Source organism: Lissotriton helveticus, chromosome 1_2 (assembly GCF_964261635.1).
Source record: "Lissotriton helveticus chromosome 1_2, aLisHel1.1, whole genome shotgun sequence".
Classification (NCBI taxonomy): domain Eukaryota; kingdom Metazoa; phylum Chordata; class Amphibia; order Caudata; family Salamandridae; genus Lissotriton; species Lissotriton helveticus.
Genome location: NC_136058.1, coordinates 428267949 through 428287749, shown reverse-complemented (window position 1 = coordinate 428287749; position 19801 = coordinate 428267949). Strand labels below are relative to the sequence as shown.

Here is a 19801-nt window from a genome sequence, read left to right as displayed (position 1 = left end):
CGGGGCTTCCAGGGCCGCCAATATCGTCTCTTGTGCTCCCTAGACCCTCCTATTTGCGCCTGGAGGTCCGGGGTTCGAGCCGGGGGTCAGGATATGGGTCGGAGAGAGGCGGGCGCGGAGGAGCTCCGGAGTCCCGCTTCCACCTACATCTGCGCTTAAGCCACGCCCCCAAATTCTGTGTGCTTGATAGTGTTCTAATTCGAGAACTGGGCGGTAACAGAATATTAGAACTAAGAAGATTAGAATCAAAATTGATCATCAGGTACAACACCCTTCATCCCACAGGCCTTACACTTGATGAAGAACTAGCGGTACATCTTGGTTAATCATTACTGACAGAAGGATTGAAATAGTTATTAGGTTCATATGTTTTTTTATTTGAAATATATAGCTACATATTTGATTTTAATCAATATCTTTTGTCTATTTTTTGCAGTATACATGAAGATATCGTTGAGATGCAGGGGAGCTATAATATCTAACTAGTGTTGTACGGCAGGAATGTTATTTTCTTATTGTTAAAAACATTGATGTGAAGTGTAATCAAATTAATGATTCAAAACTATGACAATGCAGTTTGAATATATCGTATCAACTGATAATAGGCCCACTTGGGCAGAATTGAAGTTGAAGGAGTTATTTTAATCAACAGCGGAGGGTTGAAAGTCAGATGTGGTGCAACCATGTGACAATGAATCAATTTTGTTTGAATGATCGATTGATCTTCATTAATTATGACAAAAAAATTGGGATTATCTAACAAAGTTATTCACATTCATGTATACCAACCAGGGCGGATTGGACCAATTGATTCTAAAAGTGTAGCATATCGGTGATTGCTACATAATGTTATGTGAATTTTACAAGTCTCACTTTTTGAAATCTAAATAAGGATGTTACAAAATGATGAAATAATTTTGTCTCTCCGAAGTTGCATTTAAGTTTATATAATTTATCATAAGAAAAAGACTAAAGATGTTTTCTGTTTCACATGGTGAGTTCTTCAAAAGAATAGGAAGTAACATGTAACCTTATCCGTGATCAAGGAGCGCAAGGCTCCGAACGCGTTGGGATGTTGCTGGCAGTATTTGATTAAATCACGCTGTAAAATTGAAGCCGCGGTACTGGGGTTTATTGACTGAAGTGAATTGAAAGTCGGTTGTTTATCACAGGCTTGCTGTATACATCTATAATGTAGTAGACAATATTTTGTCATGAATATTACATAGTGTTCCATTGGTACTTCTCTGTGAAAATGCTGACATCAGTATGATGCTACTCACAACATGCATCTCTATGGGAGGGAGTATCCTAAAGGAGCAAATTACAAAGCCTTCCAAAGATGACCAGTAGAATGAACAAAAGGGTGTCATCAAACAAGAATTCACCAACCCATCGGCATGTGTTTTTGGGTGCTGTTTCAGACTAGGCTCTGCACCTATATTTCAGGGGAAAGAGGAGTCTATGCACCCAGTGTGAAGGATTAATGCACAGAGGTGTCATGCTCTGCACCCACTGCTAGAGAGGATAGACCCCAGGCAGTGCGCCCAGTGTGGTGGAGAAGAGACACGCTCCGCACCAAGGGAAACAATCAGGCTCTACGCTGAGGGTGATGGTGGACAAGGCAGGCTCTGCTTCCAGTGCCACCAACGAGAGGCCTCTTCTCCCAGAGTGATGTGATATTCCAGGCTCTGTGGCTAGAATGATGGAGTAAAGACCTGGAGGGGTCAGGCTAAGCTAACAGTGTGACTGGGGATGAGTGGTTAGAAATTGTCAGCACTCCATTCATTGTCTTGTTGTGTTTGCTGTCTATGCCTTACGTGGCCAAGGGTACGCCCAGACGTGGGTCCCTTGCTCGCTGTGCCACTGGATTCAAACTAGCCTGGCTGATGAGGGGTTATACCCTGAAATCGGTTCCAAGATGCTTGTTTCCAGTCCAGTGAGGACCTGGCCTGGCAATTCGGGTTGGACTGTTTCCATGAGGAGAAGGGTCAGGACTGATTTGCACATGGCTGGGTCCAAACTAGGGTGGTATAGTGAGCGAAAGAACAATGGATTAAACCCAGAACTCTTGACTGGGGGTGTGTGTTTGAAAAGTTTCAGCACTCTTTCCATCATCTTGTTGTGTTTGCTATGTTTGCCCTAAACGGCCATGGGTATGCCCATACGTGAGTTCTTTGCTCGCTGTGCCACTGGAATCAAGCTATCCTGGCTGATGAGGGGTTATAGCCCGAAACTAGTCCCAAGATGCATGTGTCCAGTCCAGGGAGGACCTGGCCTGGCAATTCGGGCAGGACTGTTCCATGAGGAGCAGGGTCAGGACTGATTAGCACATGCCGGGTCCAAACTAGGGTGATATAATGTGCAAAATAACAATGGTTTAAACCCAGATCTCTTGACTGGGGGTGAATGGTTGAAAGGTTTCAGCACTACGTCCATCATCAGTGTGATGAAGGAGAGATCTAGAGAGGTCAAACTTTGATCCCAGTGTGATGGAGGAGAGAACTTTAGAACCCAGGCTCTGCTCCCAGTGTGTCAGAGGAGAGCCCCAAAGAGAACAGGCTTTGCAACTAGTGTAACGGAGTGGAGACCAAAGCTGGAGAGGCCAAGCCCTTCACTCTGTTTGGTGACAGAGAGGTCCAGAGAGGCCAGGCCCAACTCTACATCCACTCTGAGAGTGGAATGACCAGGGTCTTCACCAGGAAGAGAAATAGTAACTTATTTTCTGACAGTGTGTGAGAAGTTAGAAGACTTGGCAAGGAAACGTGCAAAAAGTCTGTGCATCTTCACAGGAAAAAGTGAGATATGTCAGATATATTATGTCCAGCAAAAAGAATTAGTATGTACCCCATATCACCCGTTATTACCCTGTGTTTGACAGAGTATGGCAGGGCACAGTCAAAGCCACGAGCAGAGAGACAGAATTTGGTACAACGTGCAATAGTAAAGTGATTACAAAAGTGTGAACAGTGTGGAGTGCAGCAAGCGAGGTGCACCCCAACAACAACTAATGGAATCCCTACTCCCTCTGCGCTGCTCGATGCCGCTCCTTGGATTCCCTACACCTTCTGCTCTGCTCGATGCCTCACTTTGGATTCCCTACTCACTATGAGCTGCTCGATTCTGCTCTTTGGGTTCCCTTCTCCCTCTGCACTACTCCATGCCCCTCTTTGGATACCCAAATGGAATGGAAATGATTTTGTTTATGTATTAATATATGTAAGTTAGCATGTGTGGCACCATTTTCTATGTGGGCACCATTTTGAATCATGATTGAAACTAATTCTTTGCTTTTTCTGAGAAATTGCCTTTTCTGAGTTTCATTGCTCCAGGGTTGAGTTTTGCTTCACTAATCAATCAATCAATCGGGACACTTGTAAAGCTCACTACATACCCGTGAGGGTCTCAAGGTGCTGGGGGGAGGGAGTTGCTACTGATCGAAGAGCCAGGTCTTGAGTAGTCTTCTAAAGGCCAGTAGGTCTTGGGTCTGCCGGAGGTTGGTGGGGAGGGTGTTCCAGGTCTTGGCTGCGAGGTGGGAGAAGGATCTGCCTCCGGCTGTCATTCTTCAGATGCGGGGGACCGGGGCGAGGTCGGCAGAGTGGAGCTTGTGGGTGGGGGTGTAGAAGCAGAGTCGTCTGTTGAGGTGCGCAGGGCCAGTGTCGTGGAGGGCTTCGTGTGCACGGATGAGGAGCTGTTCTTATTAGCGTATACCTTTCCCACCAGATAGATGCCTTCTCCCACTTGTCCAGTGGCAGGGACGGGCAGAACGACCTTGAATAGCAGATAATGGGTGCCCGGTCTCAGAATCAAAACTTACTCCTTGTATTTCACTGTTTAGCTACATCTGCTTGGAAAATTCCATGATGGGCGTGCCTTCATTGGTTCTGAAATGTACATATTGTATCTTTATGCTTGCTGATGTCAGTCCTTCTGCAGCACTCCTAGCGACTGGGCAGCCGGGCTCCGCTCTGAGTGTACTTTGGATAAACAGTTATTGGTTTGTATTCTCTAATGTCTGAGCGAATCTTCATTTAGTGTGGTAGGCTGAGAGGTGGTCATTAGTGACCCGGGTGACCATAAACGGGTAACTTCCTTCACCCCTCTATGCTGCCTGATAACACTCCTTGGATTCCCCACTCCCTCTGCGCTGCTCGATGCTGCTCCTTGGATTCCATGCTCCCTCTGCGCTGCTCGATGCTGCTCCTAGGATTCCATGCTTCCTCTGCGCTGCTCAATGCCTTTCTTGGATTCGCTGGTGGTTCATGGGAAATGTAGTAAATGCTGTTTTTCATTAAGATGTTCTTTGAATGCTGCTGGATTAATAAAGTGATGAAAGATATGCATAATTGTTGCCTCTTTGTCCTTAATAGAATCAAAACGTTGCTTTTCGTTAGCTAGCAAATGTTTAGCTGACTGAGGTATCCTCAGTAGAAACTGCTTTCAGTTTTCCACTTCAATTCCATCAAGATGAATTTCAGCTGTGCAACAGTTTTGGAATAATTTCAGAAAGTTAGGACTCTAGTTGCTCATTAGAACACTGTGGTACAGCTGCTGATCACCAGGGAGTTAACTGGCAGTCTGCTGCTGGCATTGAAAGTGCATGCTTCAGTCTGCATGACAAAACGTTTTAATGAAATTATTTGAGAACTCATTTAAAAGGTTTTCTAATTTTGCTTTCAGCAGCACTAACCATAATTTCTATGACAAAATGAACGGCCTCTTTTTGTTCCTTTTTAAATGAAATATTTTTAGGTTTATCAGTTTGATTCAATCAAGATGGCTTCAGGTTTGCCATAGTTTTGTCATAAGTAACACTGTTAGCGCTCTAGTTGTTCTTTAGAACACTCTGGGAGGCTGCAGTAGAACACTGTATATCAGCTGACATTCACTGCTCCGGTTGGATGTGCGTTATTTACTGAAAATGTCAGACTTTATTAAAACATGGCTGAAAAAGACAGTGTGGATTTACAGGAAACATGCTCTCATTCTAGCTTTTGGTGCACCTTCTATAACCCCGACGAGAAAATCACGAGAAAACTGTTTTCTCTTAAACATGATTTAAGAAATCTCATAAGAGGCTCAGCATTTTTCACAGGGTAAAATCAGCTTAGAACAGCTTAGAACAGACAACAAATGATTTATATTGTAACTGTTAGCATCCTTTAATTTCACAGGGTAAACTCACCTTAAAACAGACAAATCCTAAAATTACCATTTACAATTTATATTGTAACTGTTATCATCTTTTCATTTCAATTGGCTCCATGTTCAAGAGACCTGTAACGGCTGCCACGGCATGTTGTCCATGTTGTGGCCAGCCTGTATGGGGGGGTTTCCTTTTGGTTGTGCCCACTCTGCCCCCTTACATATTATTTAGGTTGAACATGCGGTCTGCAAGACCTGCTTTAATCATTACAATGAGTGTGATCCCACCTGGCTGCTTGCCATTGGTTTACTCCTCCATCACTCTTCTTTGTTGGCTTCTGATTGGTTGGCACTCATGTAACATCATTTGAGGTTTTCTCTCAAGAGCACCGGCCAACTACAGTTTTGTTACGCTGTGGTTGTATATATGCTCCTTTGGGGACTACTGCTTTTATATCCACACCCATATTACTTTTCTCCACATGGGCGCAGCGCTTCATGTTTTAGCAGAGCGCCCGTTTCTACTTATTTAGTTTATTGTTACGGTCCAGATGTTGCTTCCGTGCAAGGCAGTCATTGTTATAATCACTATGGTCATCATTTCTTGCACAAATCTGCAAATCCTAGAAATGTATTCATGTATAACCAATGGGAACATTGTCCTACGCCACCAAAGGGTAGCTCAAAAACATTTTTTAGAAAATGTCCGTACTTTTCAGGGTTCAATGTATCCAATCCGGAATCATTTTACTTTTAAAATGTAAACAAAAACAGGAATGAAAGATATGTTAACAAATACCAAGCAAATTTATTCTACAGCCTTTTATGCTCAACTGTCTTCACTAGGTTTCGAATCTTGGAAAGACAACATTGAGACAAAAAACTGTCTGGGACAAAAATATTGGCAAGTGCAGGGGATAGAAGCTTTATTTAGAGCCTGCATCATCCCTGAGCAAATTATGTTTTTGAATGACACTGTTTAAGAGACGTCTTGTCTTGGGTTAGCCAAGATAAAAGACTTGAACAATCCGTCTATACCTACACCTACACCTGTTAGTGATAACACTTCAGAGGGGGGAGTCGACGTACATACTATTTTGCATCACAACAGAACAGATCCAGATTGGAATAAATGGTTGATCTGGCCCACAGACACAAACAACTGTCAAGATAGATTCCTGAATAAAACAAAGGGGTTCACATTCATTAGGCCAGAACCAAGATATGTTCAAAGACAGCATCCAGGAATAGTAACAACATACAGTGTAGGGAAAATTTGCCTTGATTGGATACATAGATCTACACTTAAGGATGTAAAGCAACACTTATCTTTACTTAAAGATGACGCTGATCTTAGGGAATTGTTGCTAGGAACAAGAACATCGCGTCATTAACGTTTTATATATGCCGGTATCTTTACTGCTTATAATGAAGCATGGAAAATTACGCAAGCAGAGACTGCAGAACGAATACGAGAAATTGATCGTATTCAGAAATCTCTCTCTGTGGTTGACAATGGGTTAACGACTCTGTGGTCCAGGATATATTCTTTAGATAGCATAGTGTCTTCTGCCATAGAGATCATGGAACAGGACTTGGTCATGTTGCAACATGGTCAGTCGCAAGTACGTTCTATCATGCTATTAGACTGGACGTTGCAAAACCTTAATTCAGGCTATACTACGTCACTGTTTTCAGAATTCAATCTCACTGATAAACAGATCAAATTGGCACAAAGGGGAGCAGACAATACAGTGATGAGCATTGAACAACTGGAAAGATTGCCATTTACTGTCGCTGAAAAGCCAGTTATGGAATGGATTATACATTGGAACATTCACTCAGTCTGTTACAATTTTCCATTTTCAATATTGCCTACAACATATACCAGCAGGCACATATAAAAGGTTGGGTAAAGAATACATCAAGACATCCTGGGAATTGCCGTACACATACAGATGTTGGAGTGGGGGTCGTGAAGTATTTCTTAGCTGGGAAAATTGTGAAAATGCAATCCAATTTTTGGACAACTCTCGAATGGGAGTTACCTTACGTTGAATGATCGCAGCTGCTGTGGCATGTTGCCAGGAATACCATATCTAGTAACTGTGTCTGCCAGGGTCACTTGCTGTATGCAAGTATTGTTTCCTAAAACCAAGACAGCCGGGAGTCACCACTTTGGCCTTCACTGAACATCTCTTCTATACAAATTGATACTTTAAGCAGAATGAAAGCCATTCTTTTGCAAAAAACAGTGCCACTGACCTCGGCCAAAGAAACCTATGATCTGCAAATCGCTAGGACTTCTGCAGAGTTACATGCCCTCTTAACTACACATTGCCCTATACATTTCTCAGAAATGTTAAGTCGTATCTTAGACATGTCTGATACGAGTGGTATTGTACATGTCTGGATTGTTAGCACCTTTTGAAGCAGTCCTGGTAATATTTCCAAACTTTGTGCACTCTGTGTTTGGCGGATTGCCTATCATTTTGGGACTCGCTGCAGGAATATTATTTTTGCTCCTATTGCTGCGATATAGCAAGTCATTTCACAAACGACACCTAGTTCTCCATGGAGACAACTCTACTGGCAATGAAGAGTCGTGAGCGCATGGTCCAAATTTTGGGACTACCTCGTCTAAGAGAATTAAATACCACATGGTTTTTGTCATTCAGACCAATTTGGCAAGATTGCATCCTACCTGTTCTACGCTGCCTGCTATGCGGAGAAGAATGCGTGTTAGACACATGTCTCACACTCCCATCAGTCATGCCAACGGATGTTGATACTTTGCTTGAACCATTAACAGCCCATGCACTGTGTTGTCCCCAGCAGCTACCGATTCTGATGACGGCATTCATTGAGATCTCACAGACGCAAAAAGCTACTGCTGTAATTCATGAATTTTTATCTTGTGTTGTGATTAACTTGGACATATTATATTTGTCAATCTGTAACTTGGAAGATGTTTTTCTTTTATAAAACCGAATAAAGTTTGTTGATAATAATCACTAGGGGATTCATTTACAGGGTAGCATGGTATCCCTCACACTAACTCCAGGAGTCACAGTGCACACAATGGAGATGCTTTGTTCCCCCTACTTCCAACCTTACATGTACCCCTAATCACCTGCCCAAACCTCTCCCTGCTGATGCCAATGTGGTCCTCAGTCATCCCACAGACCATATTTTTGGCCGCTTTGAAACTGCCCATACAATAAAAATGCTGCAGTTGTAAATGCATATCAACTACCATTTGTTGCGTTTGAAACATTTTATTGAATAATAAAACCTAATAAACATAAGCGGATTATTAAAGCAAAACAAAACATCAGTTGCCATACACAGAAGAGACAAAAGTAGTACATACAAATTAACATACTGTAACACAGCAAAGTTATGTAGAGAATAATTCCTAATTTCGGGCAACCTTTAAAGTTCAACAATAGAAACGTTCATACAGAACAGGAAAGGAAACAAAGAAGGTGGGATACAGTGATTTCATTAATGTAATGCTTCCTACATATAGAAAAACAAATACTAATTATTTTGCTTAAGCAATAAAGTCCTCACATTAAAATACTAAGAGAAATATATTGAACAATGAACATTTCATATGTAATTAGAATTCAATTTGAATATTTTAACCTCCTCAGCATTATTTGACTCTTGATTACAACCTGAATGCTTTCTGGAAAGGAACCGCCTCATGGAGTTCAAAATCACATCTTTTCCAACAATAGGATTCAAATCATAAACTTGAATTTCAATTTATTTATTTAGGCCACTTTGGAGATCAACAATTTGAAATATATACAAAATCCATACACTTTTGTAAAAATTGTCTCCTAAACTTGAATTCCATCCACTTTTTGATTAAACACTTCCCATTCCAGCAAGCATCACAAGACCACTTGTTGTTATCTTCCCAATTAGTGATAATTTTTCGGCTGGCAATAACAATAAATATGTTTAGAATTTTACCTCCGAAAGCAAAAACATGCCATTTCTGAATCATGGTGCACAATAAAATGTAGAAACAGAAGGGTATCTTTTGGTGTAGCATTCATTAAGGTTTGACCAGGCTTAAAACTAGAATTCCTGATTTTTGGGACATTTAAATGTCATATTTTTGAAAGAGTTCTAACAGACCCCGCATGAGCTCCGCGAAAAATAGAAGATGACTGAATTTCACTTAGTGAAAATGTGCTGATAAGTAATCTATTGATGTAAAATACAGTGGTCAGGCAATGCTTGATGATCTAATCTATTCAGATTTTAACTCCATAGTTTGTTCAATAAATTGACTGAGCATAATACTTGAAGGTCCATCTCTCAGATCAGTTCTATTACAGTTTTAGTTGCGATAGCACTAATACAGAACATTGATTAATAGATTTTAAAAGCCATGGGTGGAATTGATCCTTGGTCTAAATCTAGATTAAAGTCTGCAATGGAAACCAGTACAAACAGATCAAATATAAAAGCATTGAATATGTTTATTATAGTGGTTTAGAGTAAACCCAGAAGACACACATTGTTCCTGAAACTCAGAAAATGTATCTAAAGATTATGATTACATCCTATTTTATGTCCTGAGACTGCTTTAGCTGCTTTCCTGTTTAAGTGACAACATTTGCAAATATATTTCACAAAAAATTAACGCTGGATGTCAGAAATTCTGTCTTTAAGTATTGTGTAAGAGTTATGTGTGATGGTTTTTATTTGAACTGAAGCAACACTAACGCTAAATAGGTACATGCACCAGTTATCATTCAACTAACAATATTAGCAAACTTAATTTGGAGGGAATTGAGAAAAATTGCCTCATGTTTTAGTGTTAAAAAAATCTACTGGTTCAGTAATTCACAGAGTTTGCAAATGCTAAACCCCTTTTTGAAATTTACTAAGCCCATTTAACAATTCAGAATTTGGAAGGGGAATGTTAATAGTTTCCCTTCTGAATATTTAATACATTGTTAAGGTATGTATTGAGCTTTGAAACCATATGTGGACTGAAAAACGGTAACAGGAGGTAGTAACCCAAGGGGACATTTGTGAATCTGAAAGTAAAATGGGGTGCATTAAAAATGTCTTTATTTAAAAGCTATCACAGACAACGTGGTGTGCTGACTCTACAAGCAACCACTTTTCACCAAATGGATTATTAGTACATGAACCTCAGTATTTCCTATATTGCTGAAATTTAGTCTCTAATATTTTTGTAATGTCGTGTAAATATTTGTTCCTGTTAGTTCAGAATTTCAATATTGTCATGAAATGTCCCTATTCTTTTTGTCAAACACATTGAAATATCTTTATCACAATTTTTGGGGCATTCTAAAAAGTGTTTTCACTCTGTAACTTGAAGCTTCCTAAGAAAAATACTGACGCCAGTTCCGGGTTTCTCCTAGATCATTTAGCTTTCTCACTAAAACAAGCACAATATTGATTTGAGAGCGGTGGTTATTGTAGTCATACGCACTGGGGTTAGTTTAGGAAAGACCAATTCCTTAATCTTTCGAAATAATACTTGGAAAAGTTTATGTTCAATAATTTCAGATAACTTACTGATAAAGATATCTGATAAAGATCCCCAAATTTCTTATACCTTGTGGTATCAAAAATATGCTAGAATTAACATTCTAGTTATATTTGCGATGATCAACTTTCTGTTATTTTAACACATTTTGTCAGTGCACACAGTATTTTCCCTACATAGATCACATTTCATGCAATGGTCTGTGCTTGAACGTACAATGAAGGGGTAAAAATGCATTTCTACCACAATCAAGAAACCCTTGGGTCTCTGAGGATTACTGTTGCAAATGAAGACCTAGCTAAGATGAAATATCCCTTTAAAAGGACGATTTCCCTCACCCACCATAGTTGGCATGCTTCCTTATTGGGAATCTCCTTGCACCATGAAACAACCCCCTCACTGAGAGGGAGGAGTTCAGACATATTTTGTTATAGAGAAAGGTATACTAAATGCCACAATAATGAGCTCAGGGTAGTGGGGGCAGCAGAGTGAAAGTTAAAACTTGCTAAAGGGTATGTGGTTTCCATTATTTGTGCACCCCTGGGCCAGGATTAAAAATAGGACACTGTGGGAGAAATATATATGCACTGTTAGAGTCAATAAGAGGTCAACATGTTTCAGCCTATTAACCCTCCAAATAGGTGTTTGCTGCATTCTTCAGGACTTAATCAAAAGTTCTGCCGCTCAATGTACTCAATCAATAACAAGCATTGTCATAGCTAATAGGTCTCACCTTTGGGACCTTATAATTGTTTAGCCATGCATATTCAGTAACAATGTGAAATAATTACTATTAAAAAAAAGAAGACTATAAACTAACTAAGCTAGACGTGACTTTATAACTGGTTAATCAAACGTTTCTGGAGGTTTAGTATATATAAACAACTCCTTTTGTCTATGGTGTGTCATATAAAGTTGATGCTTTCAATTTTGGTAAGAGTACACAACGTCAAAAAATTCAATACTGCTTTTATATTAATATACCTTTGAAAGCTTGAAGTGAAAGACAATTCTAAGTGGCATTTGGTTATGAGTAGGCGCTAATGACTATTTCCGGATGACAATGTAATTAGCATTTTTTTGTATAAGATGTGTTAAAAGTATGGGTAGGGAAAATGGCTATTTTGGCCAAAGGCTGCCCTTTCTATATGCATGCTAGTTTTAATTTGTAAACAGAATCACAATTTGTTATGTGGTACACTGTAATGTTAGATGTATCTGTTTTACCCTTCTGATAAGCAAGGGATGACGATGAACCGTTTTTTCGTCCCTGGTTTTAAATGGATTCAGGTTGGAACAGACGAGGTGTTGGTTGACTTTACCTCAGAAAATGGTTGTTTCCCGCATGCTGCTTTCATGCGACTTAACTCCCTTCAGAGGAAGAGGCGGCTGCATGCCTGCATATATGGCCAGATCAGTACTTGGCTGTTTCGGTTCTCCAGTGGGGCTAGAATAGAAGCTGTTAAGGGCAGGGGCTTAGCTTCCCATTGGTGCAGCAGGTGCAGTGGCACCAGTTCCCAGATGCCTTAAAGGCCCACTGAACCCTGATAACTGCTGTTTGTCACAGTTCAAACAGAGGTCTGAGGGGCCTACACAGAACAATGAATATTGCTGTTTTCCACAGTCCAAATAAACGGTAGAGGTCACATTTCCTTTCTTGCCTTGGGGCCCAAGGCACACTGGCTAGGCCACTGGTTAAGGATGCAGTGGGGAAGAAGTGGCGAGACAGGTGGATTATCTAAACAGCTCGACGATGACTTCATGCCTGGGTATTAAAGTATTCATTAGAATTAAAGACTTAAGCACGAATAGATATCATAATATAGGAAGGCCTATGTACAAATGCAGCTCGATTAGCGGCTACCTTAAACTTCTCACTTATCGCCTCTCCTAATTTACAGTTTTATATTAGATGAAGACATAAATCGTGCCCTATGAATATGTTTATCTATCTATAGGTTCAAATGACCCATCTTTTCCATATGCAAGTATCAGACAGGTCGGAAACGCCTAATGGCTTTAAACTTGATAAAGCCACATTAATCACTGGTCTTCAAATACAAATGGCAGCATTGGGCACGCAGAGGTGTATTCTACGTAATCTCATTATGTTTCCTTTGACGGAAAGAAGGAATGCCTTCAGTGTAAGACGAATCGCCCGGAGCTCCAGAGGGTTGATGTGGTGCCTGGACTCCGCCAGAGACCAGAGGTCTTTGATCTCCACCATTCCCATATGGCTGCCCCAACCCAAGAGTGACGCATCCGTCACTACTGTGAACTCAGGTTGGGGAAGGTAGAGGGATCTGCTGTTGACCCAATCCTGGTTCGTGAACCACCACTGCAACTGACTTGCAGTCACCTCCGAAATCTGAAAGTCATCGGAAAGATTCCCCAGGTGCTGCGCCCACTGGAACTTCAGGTCCCACTGCAGAGCACGTATATGCCATCTGGCATGATGCAACAGCAGGATGCAGGAGGCCATGAGGCCCAGCAGCCTCATCGTCATTCTCACCGAACACCGGGAAGGAGGCTGAAACATTGGTATCATAGCGCCAATATACTGGACTTGCTGCTAGGGAGGATAGACCCAAAACTGTGCTGTGTCCAGAACCGCTCCGATGAAAAGGAGCTTATCGGATGGAATCAGGTGCGACTTCAGCACGTTAACTGAGAACCCTAGCAAATACAGGAAGTCCGTCGTAGTCTGGAGGTGGGAGCCTTCAACAGCCAGTTGTCGAGATAGGGGAAGACTGGAACCCCTGATCTGCGCAGATGAGCTGCGACCACCGCCATCACTTCCGTGAACACCCGGGGGAGGGGGGGGGGCTGGTAAGGTCAATGGGGAGCGTGGTAAACTGAAAATGCGTGTGGCCTACCGTGAACCGTAGGTAATGCCGGTGGGCAGGCAAGACGTGGATGTGAAAGTAAGTGTCCTGCAAGTCCAACGCTACCATCAAATCTCCAGGGTCGAAGGCAGATAAGACGTGAGCCAAGGTTAACAACTTGAACTTCTCCTTTCGGAGAAAGCGGTTGATGTCCCTGAGGACTAAGCTAGGAGGCAGGCCTTTGTACTTCTTGGGTACCAAGAAGTAGTGGGAGTAGCAACCCCGACCTACTTCTGGCACAGGGACGCGTTTGACAAAGAGATCCATAACTTCCTGGAAGAGAAGGGCCAAATGATCCTCCGACATGGGATGAAATCACCACAAACTGCATGACCCTTACGCACTCCGCTGCTTGCGGATCTCCGCGTAGACCGCCAGAGTTTTTTTTTCACTTTACGGAGTTCCTCACTGAAGAACTCCGCATAGGCTTAATCTTATCATGAAAAAATAGATATAAGGCATATGTTAAGAAACAAGGGTGAGTAGAAACCTTTTGGGTGGAGTAAAATTTAAGACATTATTATTGTGATTTTTGGGGCAATTAGTTGATTTTTGCGAGTACTAACACTTCTCTGTGTCAAGTAAAGACCATGAGAGTTTTGTAACTTTCAGATACTCAAAGTGTGGATTCTGTTGCACGGAAAAATATTTCCAGGCCTGAAATTTCTTTGGAGGTTGCATGCGGGCAGCCTAAGTTATCCTGCAAGAGTTTCGTGATGAATTCTTTTTTTTTTTTTTTTTAAATATTTTATTGGTTTTTCTTTCCCCCCCCACATTTTATTTATAACAGGGCACCTTAATTACAATCCATTTACAGTAAAGAATTAAGCATAATATTACATACAGTGAACAAAATCATATAATAAGCAAACTATTCCCCCCCCCCTGAGGGCCTAGGCCTACTTTCCATCGGATGAAGGGTTCCCAAATCTGTATTCCCATTTTCTTACCATTCTTCCCCCTTCTGGCATATATAGTTGTTTCTAATTTTTGTATAGACATTACTTTGCCTAACCATTGATGATATGTTGGAGGGTTAGGGTCTAGCCAAGCCGATGCCACAATCAACCTCAAGATCGCCATTGCAACAAATAGAAAATATTTACAAGTCGGTTGCTCACCAATACTAATCCCCAATAACATAACAGCTGGTGTTAATTCTATATTCGAGGTCATAGCAATCTGAAAAAAATTCGTGATATCTTGTTTCAGTTTTTCCAATTGGGGACAACTTACAAAAATATGTAAGAGATCTGCATCTGCATTCCCACATCTAAAACAGGTATTTCCAGTCGTACCACCCCACTGGGCAATCTTAGCAGGCGTGTAATACAAATGATATAATATCTTATAATGCTGGGCTTGAAGAGACGATGAACATAGCGCTGTCCTGCCCATTTCTATTGATTCAGTGAAAATGTCCCTGCCCGCATCCATATCCAAATTTAAGTCCATGGACCATTTATCTCCCCATTTCTCTAAATCGTCCTTCTTTATTTTTGTCATCTCTAAATAAAATCTTTTAATTGTGCAATCAATACCTTTTTCCATAAGATCCATTATTGCATTTCTTTCGAAACCCGATGAGCCCCCTTGCTTATTTACAAGACAGCTTCTAATTTGAAGGTATTTAAAAAAATGTTTAGTATCCAAATTGAACCTCTTTTGCAATTCAGCGAATTGTACTATGCCATAGGGACCCATCATATCTCCGACTTTTCTTATCCCCCGCCTGTCCCATTCTTGGAATACATTATCCGAGAAGACCTCACTAGAAAGCGATGGATTGTTTTTTAGTCTAGTATAAAAACTATACTTCCCAATTCCCACCTTTTTTGAAATTCCTTTCCAAATATTATGTGCAGCGATTACAGTCTTAAAACGTGTTCTTTTAAAATAACTACCCTCAGAAAATCTCAAAAAAGCATTCTCAGCATTCATACCAAGTGCCAAACCATAAATAACAAGTGATCCAAAATCATGCCAGCCCTCCTTTTCTGCTCCTCCAACCAAACCCACCATATATTGTAATGCCGCTGCCCAAGGTTGCATGCGGGCAGCCTAAGTTATCCTGCAAGAGTTTCGTGATGAATTCTATTGCAACTACAATATGTGCTCTCTCATGTAAATTCAGGTTTTTAGAAGCTTTTCTGCAACTCAAGATACGCCTTACTTTTCACCTGGTGTGGATGCATTTCTCATGTTTAGCGAGATCTCCCTTCTGAGTAAAACGTTTCTGGCTTTCCCCTCCTGTATATGGCTTTAGTCCAGTGTGGATTCTCTCATGTGAAATGACATTATATTCAAGACTAAACCTTATCTGACATTCAGAACACACATAGGGTTTTTTCCCCCGTGTGAGTTCGCCCATGTCAAGTGAGAAGTAATTTGTACCCAAAACATTGCTTGCATTTCGAGCACTCATAAGTTTTTTCCCAGAGTGGGATCTCTCATAAAGCATAACACTGTCTTTCAGATTCAACCTTTTATGGCATAAGGATTTTCTCTAGTGTGGAGTTTCTCATGGTGAAATAGCGTTTTTTTCTGCTGCTTTTCTGGCATTCAGAGCACTCATAAGGTTTTTCATCAGTATGGAGTCGCTTATGGTTAGTGAGGCTGTGCCTATCAAATAGGAATTTCTGGCATTCACAGAAATTGGTAATGTTTTTCCCCTGTGTGCGTCTGCTCATGTAGAGTGAGATTGAGTTTAAAATGTATGCTTTTCTGGCATTCGGAGAACTGATTATTTTGATGGTGTGTTTTCTTATGGCGCTTGTAACCATCTCTACCTCTGAATCTTTTCTGACATTTAGAGCACTGATAATTTATTTATATAGTGTGGATTCTCACATGTTCAGTGAGATGAGACTTTTGTCTGAAACATTTTTGGCATTCCGCGCACTGATAAGGTTTTTCCCCAGTGTGGGTTCTTATATGCTCAGTGAGATCGCTTTTTTGACTGAAACATTTTTGGCATTCCGCACACTGATAAGGTTTTTCCCCAGTGTGGGTTCTTATATGCTCAGTGAGATCGCTTTTTTGACTGAAACATTTCTGGCATTCAGAGCACTGATAAGGTTTTTCCCCAGTGTGGGTTCTTATATGCTCAGTGAGATCGCTTTTTTGACTGAAACATATCTGGCATTCAGAACACTGATAAGGTTTTTCCCCAGTGTGGATTCTTATATGCTTAGTGAGAGTGCTTTTTTGACTGAAACATTTGTGGCATTCAGAGCACTGATAAGGTTTTTCCCCAGTGTGGGTTCTTATATGCTCAGTGAGATTGCATTTTTGACTGAAACATTTGTGGCATTCAGAGCACTGATAAGGTTTTTCCCCAGTGTGGGTTCTTATATGCTCAGTGAGATCGCTTTTTTGACTGAAACATATCTGGCATTCAGAGCACTGATAAGGTTTTTCCCCAGTGTGGATTCTTATATGCTGAGTGAGACGCCTTTTTACACTGAAACATACCTGGCATTCGGAGCACTGATAAGGTTTTTCCCCAGTGTGGATTCTTATATGCTCAGTGAGATTGCATTTTTGACTGAAACATTTGTGGCATTCAGAGCACTGATAAGGTTTTTCCCCAGTGTGGGTTCTTATATGCTCAGTGAGATCGCTTTTTTGACTGAAACATATCTGGCATTCAGAGCACTGATAAGGTTTTTCCCCAGTGTGGATTCTTATATGCTGAGTGAGACTGCTTTTTGCACTGAAACATATGTGGCATTCAGAGCACTGATAAGGTTTTTCCCCAGTGTGGATTCTTATATGCTCAGTGAGATTGCTTTTTTGACTGAAACATATCTGGCATTCAGAACACTGATAAGGTTTTTCCCCAGTGTGGATTCTTATATGCTCAGTGAGATTGCATTTTTGACTGAAACATTTGTGGCATTCAGAGCACTGATAAGGTTTTTCCCCAGTGTGGGTTCTTATATGTTTAGTGAGTCTCATTTTGTCACTGAAACATTTGTCGCATTCAGAGCACTGATAAGGTTTTTCCCCAGTGTGGGTTCCCATATGCAGCGTGAGATGTCTTTTTTCAGTGAAACATTTCTGGCATTCAGAGCACTGATAAGGTTTTTCCCCAGTGTGGAATCTCACATGTGCAGTTAGAAGTGATTTAAGTTTGAAATGTTTTGGGCATTCAGAGCACTGAAAACGTTTTTCCACAGAGTGGGTTAATTCATGTCGATATAGACTCGGTTTGATACTAAACCTTTTCTGACATTCAGAGCACTGAAAAGGTTTTTCCCCAGTGTGGATTCTCATATGCTCAGTGAGATAAGATTTACGCCTGAAACTTTTTTGGCATACTTTGCACGGAGAGTGTTTTCCCCCAGTGTGGATTCTCATATGCTCAGTGAGATAAGTTTTACGCCTGAAACTTTTTTGGCATACTTTGCACTGAGAGTGGTATTCCCCTGTGTGCATTCTGTCAAATTCTGTGAGATAAGATTTATGGCTGTATCTTTTTGGGCACAGGTAACTTTTTTCCCTAACTTCGGTTATTTTGCCTCGATTTTAGAGTCGGGCTTGTTTAGATAATGTTCAGCACTTATCTCTAAAAGAAATTGTGTGTAATCTTCTCAACACTTGAATTGAGCAAAAAATGTCGGGAAGCAGTCCTGTAAACACCTGTTGAAATTTTTCTAACAGATAATAGTCTTTAGGTAATAGCCTCTCCGGCAGCAACTTAATTTGTGACAGAAGTTTTTCTCAAATCTATTTGTATAGGTTCTTAGCAATGCAGTAATAAGGTGTTAGTCTGATATTTAATGATTAGACTGATAAGTACCTTTTTGCACTGGTGTAATGGCAGTAACTGAGGGCGTTAGAAAGTGCAGAGTACTATTGTGGATCATTAGTCGCAGAACATCAGTTCCTTCTACCCTTTCTATGTTTGGGGTAAGGTTAAGGTTTGTACTTCTGAGGATGAGGATTTATTTACATTAGATATAGCGCAACGGTGCTCCTTTAATCCATTTTTATATATAACAGTTTTACATATCACTCCTGCACAATAGATAATTTAGAGGCGATTTACATAGAATTACAGAACAGTACACAATAAAAAGGAAACAATCTGAGATGGTCATTAACACAATAAAGTGGTGAATTTTTAAGGTTTTCGCAAGAGTGAGCAGAGTAGGTCAAGGTGTTATATCCCGAGGCAGATAGTCTCAAACTTGCGTAACTGGTTAAAAATGGTTGTTGAACAAAGGTGATTTTCCAATCTTTTGGTTGTTAACGTGTCAGCTTCGGAGTCTTCTTTCAGCGTCTTTTCTTTGATGGTATCCAGAAGAAACCTTTAGTTGTAACTCTCTTTTATGTAGTGTGTGCTTCCTCTCTAGAATTACATGATGTTTTAGATGAACGTTATTCTGTCATGCTGAGGCAATTTGTCTTTCTGATAATATTTCAGATGAGGATGCTGAAGCGGTCTTCCTACATTATTTCTGATGCTGTGTGCACAGATATGGCTTTTCTCTGGGTTAATGAAATGCAAAATTAGAGACTTCACTCACAGGTATAGTACTTTCCTCGCCACACTTAGATTTTTAGAAATTGTTTAAACGTAGAATGCTGGATGTCCTTCAGTTTTTCAAAATAATCCTTCTTATGGCACTGACATCAGTTGCTTAGTGCTAAATCTTGCTTTCTTCGTCCGTAATTTCAATCACCTATAGTATTAAAATTAAATAGTTAATACATGTACATTTCCAAAAATATAATTTACAAGCCAAATCAATGCAGAGTTGCAGAATTTTGAATATGCTGAGCTGTTTTTCAGACAGAGCAGAGTGTAGAATGGTAGCATGAGAGTACTTGGATGTAGGAGTGAGGTTTTGTAGAATTTTCAACATTTTATTAAGCTCACAAAGGATACATGTACCCTATGGAGTTGCAACATAGAATCCCAAAGGTAGATATGAAAGTCATATGGACTGGCACCAAACAGATATTAAAAAAATATATACTATTAATTAATTTGTAATGCAGATTTCTGGGAAGGGAATGACTTCTCCACGGACAACAGGCGTTTTCCCCTGCCCTGAGTTACCACCTACTTGTATCTGGTTTCCTGACTTTTGAGTTTTGGCCTCTGCCTCAAGCAAATCTATTGTGTGCTGCGAGGACTATGCCTAGACCTATCTAGGCATAACTATGGTCCCGAGTGTGAATCAAGGGCAATGAAATTAAGGCGTACTTTCATGTG

At 40.6% G+C, this 19801-nt stretch overlaps 1 protein-coding gene across 1 annotated transcript in view; it reads right to left on the bottom strand.

Annotated features, from left to right (window-relative positions):
- Positions 1–1131: 1131 nt before the first annotated feature.
- Positions 1132–19801, bottom strand: part of LOC144804963 (uncharacterized) — a 56518-nt gene continuing 37848 nt past the window's right edge. Inside the window, exons 3-4 of the mRNA XM_078671935.1 lie at positions 17214–19265; positions 1132–1187 (exon numbers count right to left, since the gene is read on the bottom strand). Coding sequence (XP_078528061.1) covers positions 1132–1187; positions 17214–18015 — 858 coding nt within the window. The 5' untranslated portion in view covers positions 18016–19265. The remainder of the gene's footprint in view (positions 1188–17213; positions 19266–19801) is intronic.